This window comes from Ascaphus truei, chromosome 15 (genome assembly GCF_040206685.1).
Source record: "Ascaphus truei isolate aAscTru1 chromosome 15, aAscTru1.hap1, whole genome shotgun sequence".
NCBI lineage: Eukaryota > Metazoa > Chordata > Amphibia > Anura > Ascaphidae > Ascaphus > Ascaphus truei.
Window position 1 is genome coordinate 10,958,587 of NC_134497.1, and position 23,206 is coordinate 10,981,792.

At 43.4% G+C, this 23,206-nt stretch overlaps 1 protein-coding gene across 25 annotated transcripts in view; it reads right to left on the reverse strand.

Annotated features, from left to right (window-relative positions):
• Positions 1-5,440: 5,440 nt before the first annotated feature.
• BCAS1 (brain enriched myelin associated protein 1) overlaps positions 5,441-23,206 on the reverse strand; it is an 80,139-nt gene continuing 62,373 nt past the window's right edge. For 16 of the 25 annotated variants that reach the window (XM_075571582.1, XM_075571576.1, XM_075571574.1 and 13 more), the window contains 8 exons: positions 21,934-21,975; positions 20,522-20,701; positions 19,585-19,626; positions 16,595-16,636; positions 13,900-14,061; positions 11,882-11,947; positions 10,693-10,992; positions 5,441-8,718 (listed from right to left, as the gene is read on the reverse strand). In XM_075571582.1, the coding sequence (XP_075427697.1) occupies positions 8,644-8,718; positions 10,693-10,992; positions 11,882-11,947; positions 13,900-14,061; positions 16,595-16,636; positions 19,585-19,626; positions 20,522-20,701; positions 21,934-21,975 (909 nt within the window). In that variant the 3' untranslated portion in view covers positions 5,441-8,643. The remainder of the gene's footprint in view (positions 8,719-10,692; positions 10,993-11,881; positions 11,948-13,899; positions 14,062-16,594; positions 16,637-19,584; positions 19,627-20,521; positions 20,702-21,933; positions 21,976-23,206) is intronic. The other 9 variants (XM_075571580.1, XM_075571577.1, XM_075571566.1 and 6 more) reach the window with 7 other exon arrangements.

Genomic DNA, 23,206 nt, shown 5'->3' on the forward strand with positions numbered 1-23,206 from the left:
ATTTTACACGGCAAAACGGATTTTGGGTGTAACATCAGCGAAAATTCGGGAAACAGGTCAGGGCGGATTCGCCGTCTCTCTGTGTGGGTCTTATTCTATAAAGTGTGATAGCGACTAATTGGCATTATCACACTTTATATCATAAGGGCCTTTGGGAGGGCTCTTTAACTGGTGGCGTGCCGACCAAGTCAGGCCCACAAAGGACCTTAATGGGATCTCTGGACTTTGTGTCCTTGGTAAATTTCATACTTGTTGCTTGGACAGATAACTGCAGTTTTTTTTACACAAACTCACATATAGATTCAAGTAATGTAAATATATATGGTATAGATGTTAACAATGCTTGCAACATTTTTAAATATAATAATGTTTCATGTATCAAATGAAATTACAATAAGCACCGCGCCTTCTTTACGCCAATCTTGTGGTGCTGAGCCTGTGGCAATGGAGTCTTTGAATATTAAATGTAATGGTTTGGCTATTACTGAGCTTAACTTCTTGAGAACTCTTGGATGTATGCCATCGGGGCCAGGTGCCTTGTTCACTTTAATTTTATCAGGTTGCCTATGAACTTCTTCCTCAGTTACCCAATTGTTCATTAATATGGAGGTTGTGGCTTCCTCCTGCGGCACTACTATTGAAATTGATTCTTCCCTGGTAAACACAGAGGCAAAGAATTTGTTTAATACCTCTGTGTTCTCCTTATCTCCAATAACCTGCCTGCCCATCTCACACTGAAAGGGTCCTATATTCTGTTATCGAATATTTTTGTTTTTAACGTACTTAAAGAACATTATAGGGTTGACCTTACTTTCTATTGCAATCCTTTTTTAATTTTCAATTTTTGCTAATTTGATTGCCCTTTTGCAACTTTTGTTACATTCCTTTATAATTCTGATAAGATGTCTCCGTCCCTTCTGACTTCAAGAATCCAAATGCCTGCCTCTGCTTTTCTATTTCTTCCCTTATCTGTTTATTTTGCCACATTGGGTTATACTTGTTTCTTTTATATTTATGACACAAGGCTATTGATAAATGTACTTATCTAACAATGTTTTAAAGATTACCTGTTTATCTTCCACATTTTTTTCCTGCTAAAAAGTAATCAAAATGTATTCCTTGTAAATTATTCCTGAATTTATTCAAATCTGCCTTTCTAAAATGTAAAGTCTTTCTTCAACAGGTATAATATGTTTTTTGATCATTTATTTCAAATGAGACCATGTTATGATCACGGTTTCCCAAATGTTACCTGATTTGAATATTTGTTATTACTTCTACATTTTTTGGTATTACCAAATCCAGTATTGCTCGTCTCCTGGTTGGTTCCTCAAATATTTGGGTCGTATAATTGTCTTTTAGCACCTCCTAAAAACCTGTTTCCTTTTGTTTTAAATCTAATCTCATTGCCCCAGTCTATGTCTGGATAATTACAATCACCTATTATGCAAATATGACCCCGTTTTGATGCCTTCTCCATTTGCAAAAGTATTTTGGCTTCCTCTATCTCACAGATATTTGGTGGTTTATAGCATATTCCCACAAACATTTTCTTTATACTTTTACCTCCACTGCTCATTTCTATCCACAAGGTCTCTACATTTTCATAATTCCCTTCATAAATATCTTCCCGTATAACAGGTTTTAGATCCGGTTTAACATATAAACATACTCCACCTCCTCTTCTATTTGCTCGATCCTTCGGAAAAAGAGAATAACCCTCTAAATGAACTGCCCTGTCATGAGTTTCATCCCACCATGTCTCAGTAATGCCTATGATATCATACTGCTCCCTTCTGGATATTAATTCAAGCCTCCCACTTTATCTGCCAGCTTCTTGCATTAGCAAGTCTATACTATTCGTATCTTATCTTCTCTCCTATTTTATTTAGTCTTTAGAAGTTTGCTAATATTATCTGTATTATTTAATATGGGTGCTTCCCTGCTTGCCAAACTCCAATGTCCCCCCACATCCCATAGCTATCTCCCCATTCCTGCCTATTCTGTCTAGTCCATTACTACTTTGCCCCCCCCCCCCTGTCCTAGTTTACAATCTCCTCCAACCTTTTTAACATCCTCCCCCCTAGCACAGGATATCCCTCTTCTGAGCTGCACTCCACACCTACCATAAAGATAGCACCTCTCAGAGATGCTCTAGAACACCCAAACCCTCCTTCCTACACCACTTTCTTATGATAAAGAACTGCTGATTAGATTGTAAGCTCTTCAGGGCAGGGGCTCCTTGCTCCCAATGTTACATTTAAGTCTTGATGCACTTATCTCGTCTGTATTATCTTCCCTGTACTGTAATTGTAATGTTTGTAAAAACGGATGTACCATGTTGGCTCTGTAAATATAAACGATATAAATACATACACGTCAAACCTTAAAACTCACCTCTTAAATGAAGCGTTTCATTAGCCTGGACTCATGGCTACAGTCCCTCAGTCACTCTTACCACCCATCGTGCCCAAGCACTGCCATCTACTGCCCTTATTCCCTCACCTGCTGTCTCTGTAACTCTCCCAGCATACCACTAGATTGTAAGCTCTTTGGGGCAGGGATTTCCTCTCTTTTTTTCTGACTTATTGGCACTTATAGCATTATTATTCTAATAATTCCCTGTATTCTCTCTTTGTAAAGCGGCGAGTATACTGTGGGCGCTATATAAACCAAGATATACATACAATAAAGAAATGTTCAATAGCTCAGGAAATACCAATATCGACTGTAAGCCAGACAAACCTTCCTTTAATTATATATTCCATTGGAATCATGTTAAGATAAAATGATGGTGTAGCAATGCTAACTGATTGTATCTCTCTCTCTCATTCTCATGCTGTGTTAACAGCGAGCATTCGCTTTGAAGGGTTCCATGTAAAAATGAATTTCAGGCACAAGGCGACACGGTGTGCTCATTTGCATGTCATTTCACAGAATCCCTTGCTGCAGTGGAAGCACTATGCTAGGTGATAATGACGAAAGGCAGGGTTGCAGACTTGTCTAAGACATGTGATCTTTTTATTTGATTATATATATATATATATATATATATATATATATATATATATATATATATATATATATATATATATCATATTTTAAGATATGGTGGGTGAAAAAGGCAACAAAAAACCTCCTCCCTAAGCATATAGCCAATAAAGAATATCACTTGTGAGCACATTCACGTCTTAGACAGGTCTGCAGCCCTGCCTTTCAACCATTATCACCTAGCATACAGTGCTCCCACTGCAGCAAGGAATTCTGGGAAATGACATGCAAATGAGCACACAATGTGTCACCTTTTGCCTGGAATATCCATTCACATGGAGCCCATTTAAGTCAATTTGCATGTCATTTCCCAGAATCCCTTGCTGCAGTGGAAGCACTGTATGCTAGATGATAATGGTTGAAAGGCAGGGTTGCAGACCTGTCTAAGACATGATATATACACACACACACACACACACACACACACACACAATGCAGAAGCCTAACATACGCTGATGGCAGAAATGAAAAGTTCCCCCATCTACATGCCCAGGAAATGTAACATTCAGCAGGAAATAAAACCATCAGCAATCCATCATGCGCTTAATCATTTGACAGACTACAGCATCTGCAGAGCCATCGTAAATAACTCTTGTGTAGATGTCAGACTTGGCCAGATGTTGCTACAATGTTGTAAGAAAGTCGTGCATCTCTGCTTAATGGCATTGTCGTGCTATGAGGAGACTGTCATTACGGATTATCACCCAAATATGCTCCGTCTTGTTGGTGTTTCTATAACTCCCTTCCCCTGCAGAGTTACATGTTCAGGATTCAGACATGGGAGCCCATATATTATAATGATCCTTGCACATTTTTTTTTTGCTTGGAGATTGTAGTGATAAACAGTGGAACAAACCTTAATAAAACTGTACTCTGTATTTGTGTAGGACGCTGTGTGACTTGTTACATATGACACATGTTGTCTGGAATTACCTTGGATGCATTCCTGCTCGATACAATATAAATCAAGAGGATGATGTGTATTTTATAAGCGACACATTAATTAGTATCCATTATTCCTTTAAAGCAGCAATCCATGCAATATTCTACGGGTCTTTAAAAAAAAAAATAATCAGCTCCGAACCGTTAGATAATACTTACTACATTTTTTAAATTCAACTCTTAATGCTTTTTTAATATACTGAGCATCCTTAGATTTCTATAGCAGGCTTTAGGCTGTGGCCCCAGTGTCGGCGCTGCACGCGCGTCTGCCAGGCTGCCGGCGCGTGCAGCTGTGATCCCCGGTCTGTGCAGAGCTGCAGGGGGAAAGACGGGGGGGGGGGTGAGGGGGGAAGAGGGTGTGACGGGGGGCACGGCCATTCCGTCACCCGGCAGGTTCACCTCATTGGCTGAACTGCCGGGGGGCGTGGCCAGCGCTACGCCGACAGTTCTGAAGACAGTATTACAGTAATCTAGCCGCGCAGCGTGTCGGCAAATGCAGCGAGCGGGCATGGCCCCATTGAGGGGCGGTTCTTGTCCATAGCGCGCGCTGCAGCAGGCAGCGGGGACCTAGCCTTCTGCTTCCATTGGCTCTGCGTGTCATGCTGTTTCTGTAACTGTATGTGGCACACCTGGAGACTCAGGCTTTGAAACCAGGTCACCTTGTTCAGGTGATGGGTGATACAAACAGGTGCCAAACCAGGAAATGCCTTCAAGTAAAAACAGAACAGCTTTCAGTAACAATGCGGCTTTGTTTTCTACAAAATGAGTGCACTATTTTTCTGCTTGCGCTGTTAGAGGCGATCCAAGTCGGCGTTCCCTCTCCCTGTTTTTTTTAAGCAGCATTGAAGCAGGGGGTACCGGAGCTGAACCCCATTAATTTCGGCTCCGGAGAATCCCTGCTTCCAGAAATATTTACCTCCGAAGAGGGTACCCGTAGCCACTTCACTCGGCTATCTGGGTTCACGTATCGATGGAGTTCCAAAGCTCCCGCTACCTGTGTGCCAGTGGGAAGCCAATAGGCACCCCCTTCGGAGGTGTGTATCTCGAAAAGCAGGGTGTCCCCGGAGCTGAAATTAGCGGGGTTCAGCTCTGGGCCCTGCCCTCTCTCTAGCAGTGCACCAATTGTATCTAGTGACTGCTTGGTCACATGATCTTCCCCACAGAATTTTGCATCTTTGGTCCTCTTCTGCTGCACTGACAGCCATTTAGTGAACCCCTGAGCCGAATAGTCACTGATCGATCGGCAACGTAGCTAATTACTTATCATTTAGCTGCTTTTGCCGTATCCAAGAGAGAATGCTAGTGTTAAATCTTTGACAGGCAATCTGATTGTTTACAAATGACTTTAGTATGTAGTCCTGACAGGTATCGGCTAACCAGCAGCACTGGGATTTGGTGTCGCTTCCAAAATTCGACCTACTGCAACGATCAATAATCAGGACAGTGATTTCTAGGAATACAAAGAATGTCTTTATTTAATCACTGTACACCAGGACGCTTCATTTCAAATGTTATTATAAAATTGTACCATAGAACGTCATTTTTATTAAGTCAAGGGGGAAAAAAAAACAGGTACATTGTATAAAAATGTACAATCCGCGGTTACAGTACCAATGAAATAATAATAAATCAAATATATCTGTGAGTTTTCATTAGATAATTATAAACACTGCTACATACATTAGGCCTGGTAATTGAATTATTCGCTAGAAATGTGATAAGTTACATAGTGAATTAGCATTTGGTACATTGGCGCCCTCTACTGCTGGTTTGAATAATTTCCCCATCAAAACTTGTCAAGCCATAAAAATAAAAAAAATCAATGTTTTATATCATGTATCAGCTTCTAGTGATATATTAACAGCTTAATGTAGCATTTGGAAGCAAAACCTTCTGTTCCCTTCATTGATGACCCCAATATAACATGCAAATCCTCCAGCGAGAGGAGGAACTGGGTATTTTTTGCGCCTGTGGGCAAGTTCCACCAACTGCCCCCCCCCTCTTTGCCCCCCAACTGATGGTTGAAATTTAAAGGGCATATTCTCAAAGCTCTGAGATTGCCATTTTCGAGCACTGTGACCCAGTAGCCCCATTGACGTGAATGGGACTGCCTGGTCAGATTGCACGGAACTGCGATCTCGGAGCTTTGCGATTAGGCCCGAAAAACTCTACCATAAACAGAATTCTGCGCCCCATCCAGGTCGTCTGCCTCCAGCTAGGGGTGCCAGGTGGCTTCTCCAAAAATTACTGGACACAATGGTGAAATGTTCAACACCTTCGAGACACACACACACACACACACACACACACACACACACACACACACACACACACACACACACACACACACACACACACACACACACACACACACACACACACCTCTCTCTCTATGCTCAATGCTGTTTCCTTCTCTCCTTGGCCCCACCCTCAGACACCTCCTGATTGGCTGTATTTCCCAGCGGCAGAGCCGGTCAGGGCACTATGTCCAGAGAGGTAATACCAGACACATACATGTCCAGTGTTACCTCATTTTTTGACTGGACGGTGTCCAAATACAGGACAGTGAAGAAGAAGAATAAACCCCTTTCACTGATGATTAAGATCGCGTGCCTGATTCTTCTTCTTCACTGGATCACATTGGGACTTCAGCAGCTCCCCAGGTCCAGCGCACCGGCGGTTAAGTACCCCACTATCACCTATGTATTAGAGTGCGTGCACTACAATCATTTCAAATACAGGACAGTCCAGTTTAAAACTGGACACCTGGCCCCCCTACCCTCCAGCACATGTTTTCTTTAACTTTCAGTGGGATCTCTAGCACATGGCATCGCTGTGGCCCAAATCCACAAAAGGGTGCCACGTTTAAGTGAATGGGAGCAAAGGGTGCTAAAGCATATACCCTTTTGTGGATACCGACCTATGTGCTGCTTTGCCCTCTGGCACACAAGCGGTTAAACCAACGAATGACGTGATCCTTGCACGTAAATCCAGTCTTGCAAGAACGTGTTCAAATTCCCTATTCTAAGTTGCACTTAATGGCAGAGATGTCGACCGAAAGAGGACTGTGAGATGTTGGGGTTTGGGGGGTCAAAATAACGGTCCTGATTATTAGCAGGGAGACTCCCTTTCAAGTCTGTGAGACCGCAGATGCTAAAAATCAGTGAGTTAAAAGGACTGTCCTCTTCAGTTAATCTTTTTATACATAATCTCCAGAGGTGGCCAACTTCAGGCTATAAGAGCCACCAACAGGTCAGGTTTTTAGGGTATCCCTGCTTCAGCACAGATGGCTCAATCAAGGACTGGTCAACTACATTCATCAAGGGCCACCAGCGGGTCGGGGTTTAAGGATATCCCTGCTTCAGCACTGGGGGTTCAATCAGATTGAGCCCCCTGTGCTGAAGCAGGGATATCCTTAAAACCTTTCCTGCTTGTGGCCCTTGAGGACTGCAGTTGGCCACTCCTGTTCTAGGTAGTACACCCCAAAGTCTTATGTAGGGGTGACTCCACATAACGTCTCTGCACCTAATGATCTCTCCTTTTTCTGAGTAGTCATTTCTCTTCGCTTTTATTTAATAGCGCTACAGAACAGCCTCTAAAACCCCTCCCCCCCTACCTCCCCCCAGATTCTCCGTAGCTATCCCACATCATGTCCCTGCACCTCAACCTCCTTTGTGGTTTTGTGACGTGCAGCTACCGCATGCGGTGGCGAAAAGCGTGAGCGCTTTTGGTGGAGAACGGGGTGAAAAAAAAAAAAAGAAAAGAAAAAAAACAACATCTCGGAGGCGGCCATCTTAAATACAACCCAAGGTGACGTCAGCATTGCAGGACCTGGGACACGTTCCATTATGTGCAGATGTTCTTTTGCTGGGCGTAAACGTGATCCCTTTCAATGCCAAAGTGGCCCGTAAAAATGCTTTGTTTATGCAATGATGTTGCAGGCCCCTCTGGCAGTGAAGTGGTTAATATAAAAATGTTACATTGCGCTTTCATTTCACGTCACTAAATACTTTTCATTAACGGTCATCTCCCGTATTAAACGGGTAGTTACTCGTACTGTTTTTTTTTCGACAACCATTTTTTTTTTTTTTAAAGGGTAGGATCCAGGGGTCCCTCTGACACAAATGCCACTATTTTCAGCTCTGGGGACCACCCCAGTTTCCAAAAAAAACCTAATGGTGAAATTACCATGTTAATATCTCCTATTTAGGGGAAACTAAATGGCTGCCAAATCTCATCCCAATAGGAAGTGGCAACATCATCAGTTGTGGACGGCCATTTAATTCCCCCTTAAAGCCAGAAAGTAATAGCAGTAACTTACCTCGGGAAATTGGGGAAGGGGGTCCCAGAGCTGTATATAGTGCGGTTCAGTTCTCTGGGATCCCCCTTACCCCCCCAGAATCTAAACCTGAAAAATTAGGAGGTTTGGGTGGGTGGCACCTTTAAATTTCTCTTACCTCCGACCGCTTCCTTATCTAGGAACTATTAGAAACACTAAGAAACCATTCATAGATCCATCGTGTCATTGAGGCGTTTAACGGATGAGCTCTGTACACACTACACCTGAAATATATATCATTAGCCGTATCTGCATTCCCCCTCCCCCCCCCAAACACACGATCCTGCCCCTTCTCTCCGTGCCAGGCCTCTTTACTTCACTTTCTCCGCAGGCAGGATGGACACGGGGTCGGTCTGCACCTCCGCATCACTCATCCGCTTTGGGCCCTGGAATGTGTTATGACAAAGTTAAAACCGGACCGCCAGAGAGGCCGGCGACGCATTGCATTGTAAACACGGGGTTAAAACAGCTGTTCATCGGAGCAACACTATCTACTTGGCACGGTAACCCCCACCTCGCTAGGAAGGAAATGTAGGGGCATATTTACTAAGTGATGCTATTCATTGTGCCGAAAAACATCTCATGGCCCATGGTCTGCTGGAAGGCGTGTTTTAGAATAGCACCGTTTACTAAATATGGGCCATAACGTGTAGGCAAACAAATCATAGAATTTTCAATATCAAAATTTAGCTTATTACATTCAGTTCTTCCAATTGAACAAGAACGCTAGACGTTTGCCAGGTTCCACCTTGCACGTGGCTGCATAGATTTACCGCCAAAATGCTTTTTGGCATTGAAGGTTCGTCACAAGCGCAATTCAATATTTGGAAACATTTTGAGGTTATTATAAATAAATAGAAATAGCTCTGTTAGTTCAGCTGCGATAGTGCAGTGTAAATGAATACTTCAGTATTAGTTGATACCTTTTTTTGAGATAACATTTGGTATTATAGGTCAAGCTTTCGAGAGTTCTCCACTCTTCTTCAGGTCTAGTAATACACTTTTTGCTGACCTGAAGAAGAGAGGAGAACTCTCGAAAGCTTGACCTATAATACCAAATGTTATCTCAAATAAAAAAGGTATCAACTAATACTGAAGTGTTCATTTACTCTGCATCAGATAAAAAAAACACAGGCAAAAGTTGCATTTGAGATATTTCAGTTGTTGCGGGCGACGGACAGACCTCAGAACTGTAAGAAGTGCAAATATGTAACATGGATTAGCTGCGCCGGAGAAGTGCGTTATAACACGGATTGTCCATGCAGCAGAAGAAGTACATATCAAAGCGCAGTGAAACCCTTTGAAATTAATATGTGCATATCGGAAATTCGGAATAGATTCAAATAAGTAGCTTTGTGGTGTGTCTGAGACAGGTGATGTGTGTAGTATGTCTGAGACAGGTGTGTGTGTGTGTGTGTGTGTGTGTGTGTGTGTCAGATATTTGTGTTGTGTCCGAGGCAAGTTATGTACGTGACAGATTCCTTGTGTAATGAGAAAGAAAAGGAAAGTGACATGGAGACAAATCAGACTAAAACAGGCAGGAGTATAGCACTCAGACAAGCAGAAAAACATAGGCTTACACCGCCATATATAGGAGTATATAAGCAAGTTTGGGCAGATGTGATCTGTGTGTGTGTGTGTGTGATCTGATTGTGTGAGTGTGTGGGCACATCTGCGTATATTGTTGCATAGATCAGTGTGCTTGTGGTTTTGCTGTGTATCGGTGCCTTTGTGCACAGTGCCTGTGTGTATCAGTGTGTTAATTTGTGTGTACTGTGTGTGCATCTCTGTGAGTTAGTAAATGTGCGCTGTAGGGTGAAAGGTTATCATGTGCCACAATGAGAAGTCCGCGGCTATAAATAACACAGGGCACCACAAACATTTTTGCCTAGAATAATATATATATTTTCTTTAACTGTGCACGCAATGTCTTGTATATAATGTATACCTTGTTCATTTATGTAACTGTACTTGTAACCATGTATTATTTGTCTTACTCTGTGCCCAGGACATACTTGAAAATGAGAGGTAACTCTCAATGTAATACTTCCTGGTAAAATATTTTATAAATAAATAAATAAATAAATAGAAAATATTTGCCTTGTCTAAGTCCCTGGAAAGGATTATAAAACGCATAGGCCCATGTTTGCCAAGTGGTGCTATTCCATCGGGCACCTTCCAACCTATTCACTTGCCTGGGGTCATCTGGCACTGGAAGGCATCTTATGGAATACCACGACGTAGTAAATATGAGCCCGTTTCCAGTGCTTTGCAATGCATTGCAAGCTAGTCTGGCAGCACAATGATTGGGTCAGTATACGTCTCCTTGTATTGTATTTATGAGAATGGACCGAACTTACAATTGCTTTGAAGAAGCTTCCAAGAGACTGTCTCTTCTCTGTCCTCTTCAGTTGCCCGTCTTTAGCTGTGTCCGCTCCGTTCTGCACAAGCACGGGGTCCGACGCCTGCTGCTGTGGCGAGCCCGTGGCCTCCGGGCTCTCTTTGCTTTCCTGCTTGATGATTTTTTGCTTGGCGGGTTCGACTGCCGGCTTCTTCTCTTTTGGGTTCTCCTTGCTCTTCTGGGCTGGAGCTTCCACCACAGCCGTAACCACTGCCTTCTCTGTTTTACTGGGCTCTGGTCCATCTGAGAGGTCAAGTGTCTGACACAGAAAGAAAAAAACAAGGGGTATCATGTATGTATCAATCTCTATCAGTCTCCTGGAAGGTCTTCTAGATGACCACTAATGGTGCAGACCAACCTTGGGCCAGATGTACTGTTGGCAGGGACATGTTTAAGGTCAATGATTTAAAGTTACTATAATTGAAGCAGGAGTTCTCCGGAGCTGAACCCCATTAATTTCAGCTCCGGTGACCCCTTGTTTCCAGAGATACTTGCCTCCAAAGGGGGTGCCAGTATTGCTTTGCTTTGTAAAGCTCCCGCGTCACATCGGCCAATAGGAAGCCGCACAGGAGGATGTCACAGCTTTTTATTGGCCCACAGAGCATGTCAGCTTTGAAACTCTGCCATTTAGTGATCCCCGCTAGCGAGCCAGAGCGTCTACCGGTGCCCCTTACGGAGGTAAATATCGAGACACAGGGGATCCCCATAGCTGAACTTGATGGGGTTAAGCTCCGGAAACCCCTTGCTTCAATCCTACGTTAAATTAAAAAAATAATTGCACGCTTGTCTTGCCTCTTTAAGCGAATTACATGTGTTAAAGATTACAATTACTTAAAAATAAAACATTTCATGAAGAGAGAGAGAGAAAAAGAGAACAAAAAAGGGGAAGGTTGTGGGGAAGATAAAATGGTCACTGAGATTCCCTTCACCAAATGTTCAAGAGGCATAGGCAGAAATCCTATTACTTGGCACCATGGCCCAATTGAGCCCAAGGCTTGAGGACTGGAGTTGGCCACTCTGTATCAGAGGGCATTGTGGGACATTAAAGGCCTCTGTAGCAGTTCATACCATTAGAATGTATTTCGGCAACAGATAAGACACAGAAAAGCCACCACCATCGAATCGTATGAAAAAATCTACACACTTACTGGCTGATTAGTACTTTTCTCGTTAACCTCCTCTGAATTGGTATACCCTCCATCACCAATGACTGACTAAAATAACAAACAAGTATTTTTTTTTTCAGCTGTGTCCGTTCAATTCATTAATAATAAATAAAAAAAAAAGCAGGTTAACGCAATTAAAAAAAAAATGAGTGTTCCCGCGCGTGTGCCGGGGGATGATGCGGGATTGCCCATGCGTGTGTGCGGGACACATCGTTTGCACCCTCTACCTGCTAACCGGGTCCGCTCAGCCTCACAGGCTTCTGGTTCTGCCGGGAGGTCCAACCCCGTCTCTTCCCCCTTTCATCCTGCACAGGGCGGTAGGTGAGGCCGGGGGGGAGACGGGCAGGGAGAAGATGCAAGGCCATCCGGTATCTAATTTAGCGCTCCAATGCGGATGGGGGCCGGGTGCTGGGCGGGGGCAAGGAAGGTAGGGATTATCGTGGAAGGGGAGGCAAGCACTCCATGTAGATACAGGAGGCGAACCAGAGAAAGCCTTGTCCTTCCCGTTGCTTCCCCGGTTGAATTAAAGGCCTCCACGCCACCCCCCCCCTTCCCACAGAGACACCCCCATACATTTCCCCTCCGCCGGACGTAGAACCCTGATCGTGGCAGCCATATTTTTTTCTTTCGCGATCCCAGTTATAACGCGGTCACCCGAGGTGGACCCCAAGCACCGCATTATAACGGGGTTCAGCTGTATATAGTAGAGCTATGTAGAAAACTAGAAGCAGGAAAGAAATTGGCAGAAACAGCAAATTCCAGTTGAAAGCACCAATCAACTCACCATAAGTGCAAAAATAAAAAAATAATTATTAAACTACATGTTAAAAAACAAATAAACACTAAAGACAGGACAGAAAAAATTCTCCCACACGTTTCAGGCTATGCAGCCCTTTCTCAAGGAGTTGATTGGTGCTTTCAACTGGAATTTGCTGTTTCAACCACTCTTTTTTCCTGCTTCTACCTTCCGACTGATTGGAGTGGCGCACAGCTGCAGCGCAGGTTCACCACTCTGGATCCTGAATATACTGTGTATATATATATATTTATATTGAGGACTGGAGTTTATCACTCCTGATGTAGTATACCTAATAAATAGGTACAACACTGGTTTCCAACCTTTTTCTGGTTAAGGAACCCTATGCGAAAATTCTGAGTAATCCCAACCCTCTCTAATAGCGCGTCTGAGATCAGATGCATTGTAAGGAACCCCAACCCTCTCTAATAGCGTGTCTGAGATCAGATGCATTGTATGGAACCCCAACCCTCTCTAATAGCGCGTCTGAGATCAGATGCATTGTAAGGAACCCCAACCCTCTCTAATAGCTCGTCTGAGATCAGATGCATTGTAAGGAACCCCAACCCTCTCTAATAGCGCGTCTGAGATCAGATGCATTGTAAGGAACCCCAACCCTCTCTAATAGCGCGTCTGAGATCAGATGCATTGTAAGGAACCCCAACCCTCTCTAATAGCGCATCTGAGATCAGATGCATTGTACATTTTTCTGTATTTGGTACAATTTTAAAATGACTTGAAGATTACAGGGATCCCTACAGGGATGTCCCGGCAGGGCCGCTTTATACATTACGCCGGCTAGGCGCAGTGCCCGGGGCCTACGAACCTTTTAGGGCCTACAATATTCCACTTGAAAAAATACCTAAACAAAAAAAAAAAAATCACAAAATAAGAGAAAACAGCAAATTTTAATTTAAAATGCTTTCGAAGTATCGATACCTTTTAAATATCGAAACAAAAGTATCGATGCCAAATATCGCTAGTATGGAAAGAAACAAGCAAATGATGAAATTAGCGTAAAAATATCGGACACACCGGCCTATAGAAATAAAAGTACCTAGGGCCTACAAAGGTCTTACACGGCCCTGTGTCCCGGGGAACCCAAGGGCTCCTAGGAACCCTGGTTGAGAAGCCCTGAGGTACAGTATGGGACAGTGGCTGCAGTCAGTGTTTGGTTCATTCCAAAGCCTTGTTACCCACTTACCAGCTGCTTGAAAAAACTCATCAGTTTGGGCTTGGGATTTTTGCCCTCCTCTTCTTTGGGTTTCTTTGCTTTGTCTTGGGGTTCTTGGGCTTTGGTCCCCGGGGCAGCCCTCTTTGGGTCCGTATCTGCCTGAGCGGCCTGTGCTGCTGGCTCAGCGGAAGCCTAAGGCATTTATGACAAAGGTGAAAGGAGCAGAAATTAACCCTAAGATATATTATTCCTTCTTTTGTATTATGTGTGTATTCTATGGGCTATATTTACTAAACGGTGCTAGACTGGAAGTCACATGACTGCCCTTTCATTGAGGGCGTAGCATCGTTTAGTAAATATGGACCTTAATGTGGGAGAATCTTTGTATTTGAATAGTTTTGTGGAATATGTAATTACTCCTAATGGTGCTCCAACACAGACAAATAAACTCAGCTAATGATGGCAGTGATGTGATTAATATGTAAAAACTGGCTAATTGATGCCTTACACCAGGAGTGGCCAACTCATAGTCCTCAAGGGCCACTAACAGGTCAGGTTTTAAGGATATCCCTGGTTTCAGAACAGGTGGCTCAGCCGTTGACTGAGCCTCTGCTGAAGCAGGGGTAGCCTTAAGACCTGACCTGTTGGTGGCCCTCGAGGACTGGAGTTGGCCTCCCCTGCCTTACACCATTCGTGAACGATGGATAATGTTAAAAAGTCCCAATAAAGTTCAGGGCGGACGTCCCCATCTGTACCTACATCTCCTTTGCAGCCAGGTGTGATCTGCAGTGGCATCAAGTGAATAGGAAGGGGAAAGGGCACGCTTGTGTTCACTGGGAATGTCCATGGGAGTGAATATGGACATAGGGTTTAGTAGGGCGTTATTTGCTGTTGCTCCTTTGTTTCAGTCTCCATAATAAGTATATTTTGCCATATACGAGTTAAATATGACAGGGTGACTCTGGTGAATACAAATAGTTTTATGATACAGAATAACTATGTTATCACTTTGCCCGCTGATGGGTGTAAGAAGGTACATGTGACTATGGGTAGCCCAATGGAGCAGTTCATTAGAAAGTAATTGTTTCAGTAGTTTATTGACATTTCCCTGTGACCTATATTATAAAATAACTACTCAATCAGGTACTCAGTGTAATGATCCTTGTAGTAAACACGCACAACAAGCCAATATGGCCCTCAACCTTCGCATCACTATACTAATAGAAACAGTTCCTCCTACTCCATTTTTTAACCCCTTTATGTTTTTTACATGGTGGGAACTAGGGGGTCACCCTGAGCCAAATGCCACTATTTTAATATCTAGAGCCCCTCCCTCCTCTTCCCCCCCCCTTCCCCGGAGCTGAAGTAACCATGTTTAAATCTCTCTCAGGGGAAACAAAATGGCTGACAAATATTGTGTCAATAGGAAGCTGCAACACCATCGGTTGTGGCTTCCTATTGGACGACCCTTTAAAAACCAGGAAGTAATAACTTCACCAGTAAGTATCTCGGGAACTGAGGGAGCCCCGGGAGCTTAAAATGGAGGTTAGTTAGGGGGGGGGGGGGGATTTCTCCTTTAAAACTGCAGTTCAAAATTCCCATTCAATATGTGCATCAATACCATCTGCACACTGACAAGTGATTAGCTAAGCTGCAGATCGATCCGTTCTCCTGTAATCGATCGCTTGCTCTGGTTATTTCATTCAATTCTTGCACAGCATTGTGGGCAATGTCGTCCAGCAATATTATGTGACTGGGTAGTTACGAGATACAGTTGGTGCACTGCTAGAGAAATGGGCGGGGCTCAAGAGCCAGAGCCTATCAGAAGGGGAATGGGGCTGTCACTTTGGAAATGCTTCCTACATTAGAAACATTAAAAATGTCTTTAAAACTTTTATTTTTTAATGCTACAAGTATTTTCTCACAGTACAGATTTATTACATAACACACATGTAGGATATTGCATATGGAAACCAATAATAGAATGTAAATAGAAACCGTTCCTCAAATTCACTGGGTGGGGTCATCAAAGTGTGATCCAATGGCAGATAACGCTGACTCCACCGCCATGGAGCGAGACGCACGTTGGTGACTCCCGCTCGGCGCATTTGAAATAAGTGGCCAAGTACATATTACTGTAGTAGGGTATTCAGAGCAGGGAAACACAACTCGGCGGTGCCTGATAACGGGAAGTTGAGGGTGCATAGTACTAGGGAGGGTGACGTGTCTGTTTTACAGAATGAGCGGCTCACGCCCAGGGACAGATTCATTTCAATCTGCAAAGTGTTCGAAGGTGAATTTTATCCCTAAATAGGGGCATTTTCTATAAGTCCATCAATTGAAGACAGTTACAAATGTCGCCCGAAAACGGCCCGCTCGGCAGCATTGGTGGATACGCAACAAGCCCCCCAAAAGAAGGTGAAGGAAACGTCGCTGTATTCACACCTAAATGATCACGGAGAAGAGGCGACGCAGAGGGGGGAGGGAAGTGTTCTCTAATCATTTAGATGTCAATGAGCATTTTAAACCAAATTAAACACAAGCCCTGTTCAACTAAATCTAGCGTTTCCCGCCTTGAATATGGGACAAAAGACCCCGCAATGTGACACTTTCTCATGGGACCCCCACTCACGCACCGACATCTGGAACCCCCACAAAAAGGCAACAATTTAAACGAAAAATTAGAGTAATTTCTCTATTTATTAATACAGCGAAGGTAACTTACATTGGGGGTTAGTTTGCTGGTCGGCGGCTCTTCTTTAGAAGACTGAAGAAGGAATAGTTGCATAAATATCAGTAGAAAAAATCAAGAGTTGACCACTACTAGTATAACTAGCGGCTCATTCATTGTGGGATGTGGATATTTTGTAAGAACAGGATGATAATAAATAAATAAGATAATACAAATAATAAGGAGAGTATAAAGACAAAAAGGTATTTAAAGGTTTGTGGAAAGGTGAAGAATAGTGCGCAACTACTAAACAATCCACAACGTGAAGTGATAATACAGTAGAAAATAAATGAATAATACGTGACCTTATGGACACTAAGTAAAATGGAGCATCTGCAGCTGTGATACCAGGGATGGCTCAGAACAACCCCTAGAAGTTTAGACAAATACACAAAAGACACAGCGCACAACGCTCATAGTGCATTAAAAATTATATTAAAACAACCATTCAATAAGGTAAGTATTGTGAGTACATTAAAGAAAATTCAAACAAGCATGTCAGGGGTTATGTTACCTGTGCACCACACAGAACGCCAGATCAGATGTCGTCAGTGGTATTGGAAGCAGTTCCACGATCTCCCGGTTCCAAGTGGGGGTGTACAGAGTCCTAAGAGTCCCCACTCACATGGGAAGAGAGTCCAGTACATCCGTGGTGCTCACGTCAGAATCGCTGCATCAAACGGATCTCCACGATGGCTGGAATCCTCTCGCAGTCTTCCGTTCCGGCACTTCCGGGTTGATGACGTCACAGGAAGGCGACACTGAAACTCGCGTCGCAGGCTTCCTCCGGTAGCCGAATAAGCCCACAATGTTAGGGCAAGATATAAATGGTAGAACAATAGCACTTTATCCAACGCGTTTCGAAACCGTAAGGTTTCTTCATCAGGGAATATTAAATGATCAGAACACAGGCATTGAAATACCCCACGCCTGCACCCAATTGGCCCGTCAATTAGGCGCTCCAGCCAATAGGATGGAGGCGAGGAGGAGTCAATAGCCCGGATCATAACAGCATATAGTTGCCATTGGCAACTTTACAACAATACAAACTTTATTGAGGACATTGATATTGGTCCCTTTATTGATTGTCCTCATCATGATGATCTGTGGCTCTATTCTGTAAAAATATCTTTGCCAAATATTTTTGCTATTTTATTATTGCTAATTTTAATAATGTTTTTTCTAGTAAATATATCCCATTTATATACATATATTTTATATGCGTCATGCTTTTTCTTTAAGATTTGTTATCCTCAACTCTTTTCAGGTTTAGGTGATTCTGTAGGCGTTATATATTACTTAATATTTTAATTTACTTCTGTGTGAATATATATTAACACCTCTTTCTTTATTTTAGAGCCGTTTTTTCCTAGTACCAACATTGTATTGTTGTTCGTGTTAATAAAGTTTGTATTGTTGTAACGTTGCCAATGGCAACTATATGCTGTTATGATCCGGGGACTCTTAGGACTCTTAGGACTCTGTACACACCCACTTGGAACCGGGAGATCGTGGAACTGCTTCCAATACCACTGACGACATCTGATCTGGCGTTCTGTGTGGTGCACGGGTAACATAACCCCTGACAAGCTTGTTTGAATTTTCTTTAATGTACGCACAATACTTATCTTATTGAATGGTTGTTTTAATATAATTTTTAATGCACTATGAGCGTTGTGCGCTGTGTCTTGTGTATTTATTTAAAGGTTTGATCTAGGATTCAGATAGAAGGTATAAAGATGACAATAGCCCTAAGAAATATTTAATAGTGTAAAGAATCACAGTGAAAAGGAGAGTAAAATATATCACAGGGGGATAAATGAGACATTTAGATTGATACAAAGGGTAAAAAAAGAAACAATCTTCCATATTAAAATCTCCAAACAATTAAACAAATACAGGCATACCCCGCATTAACGTACGCAATGGGACCGGAGCATGTATGTAAAGCGAAAATGTACTTAAAGTGAAGCACTACCTTTTTTCCACTTATCGATGCATGTACTGTACTGCAATCGTCATATACGTGCATAACTGATGTAAATAACGCATGTGTAACAGGTTCTATAGTCTCCTCGCTTGCGCACAGCTTTGGTACAGGTAGGGAGCCGGTATTGCTGTTCAGGACGTGCTTACAGGCGCATGCGTGAGCTGCCGTTTGCCTATTGGGCGATATGTACTTACTCGTGAGTGTACTTAAAGTGAGTGTCCTTAAACTGGGGTATGCCTGTAATACTTCCCCCCCATCGGCCACGCCAGCATCACCTGAATGGTTAAAGGTCCCACGGCCGGAAGGAAGCCACAATGGGTGATGTGGCGGCTTTGTTTTGGCCCACACGACCCTTAAACCGCCATATAGCGTGTCCAACCGGGGCTACAGGCGCGGCACTACGGAGGCAAATATCTGGGGAAGCAGGGGGTCCCGGAGCTGAAATGTTTGCGGTTCGGCTCCGGAGACCCCCTGCTTCCTGGAATCGGACATTTGGTCGTGGTCATCTCGCTGTGACCAAGTCACCACCAGCGTCTGGCCGCAGAGGGAACCCTCCATCGCAGCCACTCCGCCTGCACCATGTAACTCCTCCCCAACTCTTCCTACTGACTCTTCCCACGGTGCAAGCTGGGGCAGAGACGCAGAATGTGATACATCTCATTATAATCTGTGCACCATGTAACTCTCCCCAACTCCTCCTACTGACTCTCCCCAAGGTGCAAGCTGGGGCAGAGACGCAGAATGTGATACATCTCATTATAATCTGTGCCCCATGTAACTCCCCCCAACTCCTCCTACTGACTCTCCCCAAGCTGCATGCTGAGGTAGATGGAGCAAAATTGGAGGAAAATGCTTTGATGTATAGATACAGGATGAAAATGTCCCAGTTTTGCTCTAAAGTTGCCTTGGTACATACACCCGTACATTTTTATGGCAGTGGTGTCATACTTATGGATAATTATCCACTAAAATGTATCTTATAAAATTAACTTACATTCTCTTGTACCTTACTGGTCAGTGGCTCTTCTTTAAAAGACTGAAGAAAGAATAATTACATTAATATGATGCATCAAGAACATGTTAGAACTGGCAGCGATTTAAAATGCACAATATCACGTATTCCCGATGCCAAGAGCAAGTGTAGAACAGATGCGAAGGAGAGAGAAGAGGGGGCCACTGATTATCACATGTGATACAAGATGCAACAGGGACGGATTGTGCATTATTCTTGTGAATAAGAGATGGACCGAGAAATCCCCCAAAAGCAATGAGGTTACAGAGAAGTCACCAAAAAAGAAAGAAGAGCATACAACGTGTCACCAGAAACCAGAATCAGATGTCCAAAGAAAAGATGGAATTTTACCTTAAAGGGGCGATCCATGTCATTTAAAAAAAGAATTAAACCCCATTAATTTCAGCTTCGGGGACCCCCTGCTTCAGGAGATTCTTACCTCCCCCCTCTGTAGGGGGTACTGGTAGCTGCTCCGGCTGAGCTGGCTGGGTTTTAAAGTTTAAAGCTCTCGTGTCATGTGGGCTAATAGGAAGCCTCACCTAATGACATCACGGCTTCCTATTGGTCCGCAGGGCGTGGGAGTCTTGAAACACCGCCATTACATGAAACCTGGTACCTGAGCAGAGCGCGTACTGGCGCCCCCTATGGAGATAAGCATCTCCGGAAGATGGGGATCCCCAGAGCTGAAATGAATGGGGTTCAGCTACATAGACTTCAATCCTGTGTAAAAAAAATGAAAAAGGTAACAAATATCTGACTTGGTGCCGCTTTAAGACCTGAAAAAAGGACAGACCCAAGTCTCCCGATCACATAAGAAGTAGAAGATGAAGTCATACGTAGTTCTTTGGGGAAGAATGTTGTTCGTAGCCGTTGTAAAGAGGTTTTAGAGACGGTTTGTTCATCTCAGCAAATCACCAACCTTTCTCCAAAAAGGCTTGGCCCGCGGAGTTTGTTCCGTCGCCGCCTTGGCGTCATCCTTTGCGGTTTGCGCTGGGATCTGCGGTTGGATATTGGGTTCAGAGGATTTAGTGTCCGGTGTTAGTATCTGCACAGGAGCTGCTTTCTCTGGCTTTACAGTTACCAGCTGTACTTCCACCACCTAAAAGCACATGTTAGTCGTTAGGGGAGGAGTTAGATGTTATAGGAGGTAGTCGGGTAAAATACATTAGGTACTGTGCTATTTCTTATATACTTCATGCCGTCCGTATTTTAGAGAGATGCAGCAAATGGCTAAGATTCATTTCAATCTGCAAAGTGTCCGAAGGTGAATTTTATCCCTATTGGCTTTTCGTATAAGTCCATCTAGTGAAGACAATGAGAACTGTCGTCTACAAACGGCCCACTCGGCAGCTTTAGTGGATATACACTAAGCCCCCAAAAGAAGGTGAAGGAAACATCATCACACCGAAATGATCATGGAGAAGAGGCGACGAAGAGGGGGTGAGGAAGTGTTCTCTAATAATTTAGATGTCAATGAGCATTTTTCACCAAATGAAGCATGCAGGCACTATTCAACCAGCTCGAAAGAGTCATTATTACTGGGCCCCTTGAGATAATGGTGTCACCGTTTCTTCACCTCTCTTACCGTACTGACCGGTAGAGCTGCCCAGATCGGTTCTACCATGTAAGAGCTGTAGAAATGTTTTACTGTATGTGTTTGCAGAAGCCCAGGCACAACATCAAATATTTGTGCAGAAGAAAGGGTTATATGTGTTTGTTAATATAACCAGACATTAAAAAAGATACGATGGGTACAAAATTTTTTTTAATAAAGGTGACACAAACCCTCCACCATACTGTGTACAGTAAATAAAATACCCACTTGTGGTGCATTTGCACGTCTGAGACAGGTCTGCAACACTGTCTTTCCCCATTATTGCTTAGCAAACAGTGCTTCCACTGCAGCCAGGGATTCTGGGTAATGACATGCAAATGAGCATAGTGTCACTCTTTAGTAATCCATGATAACATGGTCTGATGCCTGCCGTGTTACACAGCTTGGCTTAAAAGGTGCATAGTTAGTAAACCTAATATACTAATGACACCACACACACACACACACACACACGCATGCACGCACACACACACACACACACACACTATATATATATATTATATATATAAAAAAATATATATATATTTTATAAGATTACAGTGTAACAATTATTAACCTTTTTGAGCAGAGGGGAAAAAATGTCCCCTATTACCAGCATTTTCTCATGGGACCCCCACTCACTCACCGACAACTGGAGCCCCCACAAAAAGACAACCACTTAAAAGCACAATTGGAAGAATGACTTTCTATTTATTAATACAGCGACGGTAACTTACATTGGGTGTTAATTTGCTGGTCGGCGGCTCTTCTTTAGAAGACTGAAGAAGGAATAGTTACATAAATATAATTAGAAAAATCAAGTGTTGACCACTACTAGTATAACTAGCGGCTCATTCATTGTGGGATATGTGTGTGTTGTAAGAATAGAATACTAGTAAAAATAAATAAGATAATAAGAAGAATAAGGAGAGTAAAAAGACAAGAAGGTATTTAAAAGGCTTGATCTAGTATTGAGATAGAAGGTATAAAGATGACACTATTAAATATTTAATAGTGAAAAGGAGACAGTGAAATATAACACAGGGGGAATAAATTAGACATTTAGATTGATACAAAGTCTAAAAAAAGAAATAATCTCCCATATTAAAATCTCCAAACAATTAAACAAAGTAATACTCCCCACCCCCCCCCCCCCCCATAGGCCACGCCGGCCTCTCCTGAATGTTTAAAGGTCCCGCGGCTGGAAGGAAGCCACGATGGGTGATGTGGCGGCTTTGTATTGGCCCACGTGACCCTTAAACCGCCATATAGCGCGTCCGACCGCGGGCTACAGGCGCGGCACTACGGAGGCACGTATCCGGGGAAGCAGGGGGTCCCGGAGCTGAAGTGTTTGCCGTGCATAATTTTACACTATGGGAGATTTTGTTTGCAAAAATAATGGGGCAGAGAGACGCAGAATGTGATACATCTCATTATAATCTGTGCCCCATGTAACTCCCCCAAATCCTCCTACTGACTCTCCCCATGGTGCAAACTGGAGCAGAGACGCAGAATGTGATACATCTCATTATAATCTGTGCCCCATGTAACTCCCCCAACTCCTACTGACACTCCCCATGGTGCAAACTGGAGCAGAGACGCAGAATGTGATACATCTCATTATAATCTGTGTGTCATGTAACTCCTCCCCAACTCCTCCTACTGACTCTCCCCAAGGTGCAAGCTGGGGCAGTGACGCAGAATGTGATACATCTCATTATAACCTGTGCACCATGTAACTCCTCCCCAACTCCTCCTACTGACTCTCCCCAAGGTGCAAGCTGGGGCAGAGACACAGAATGTGATACATCTCATTATAATCTGTGCCCCATGTAACTCCCCCAACCGACTCTCCCCAAGGTGCAAGCTGGGGCAGTCGGGGCAAAATGCTTTGATGTATAGACACAGGATAAAATGCCCCAGTTTTGCTCCAAAATTGCCTTGGTACAGACACCCGTACATTTGTATGGCAGTGGTGTCATACTTATGGATAATTATCCACTAAAATGT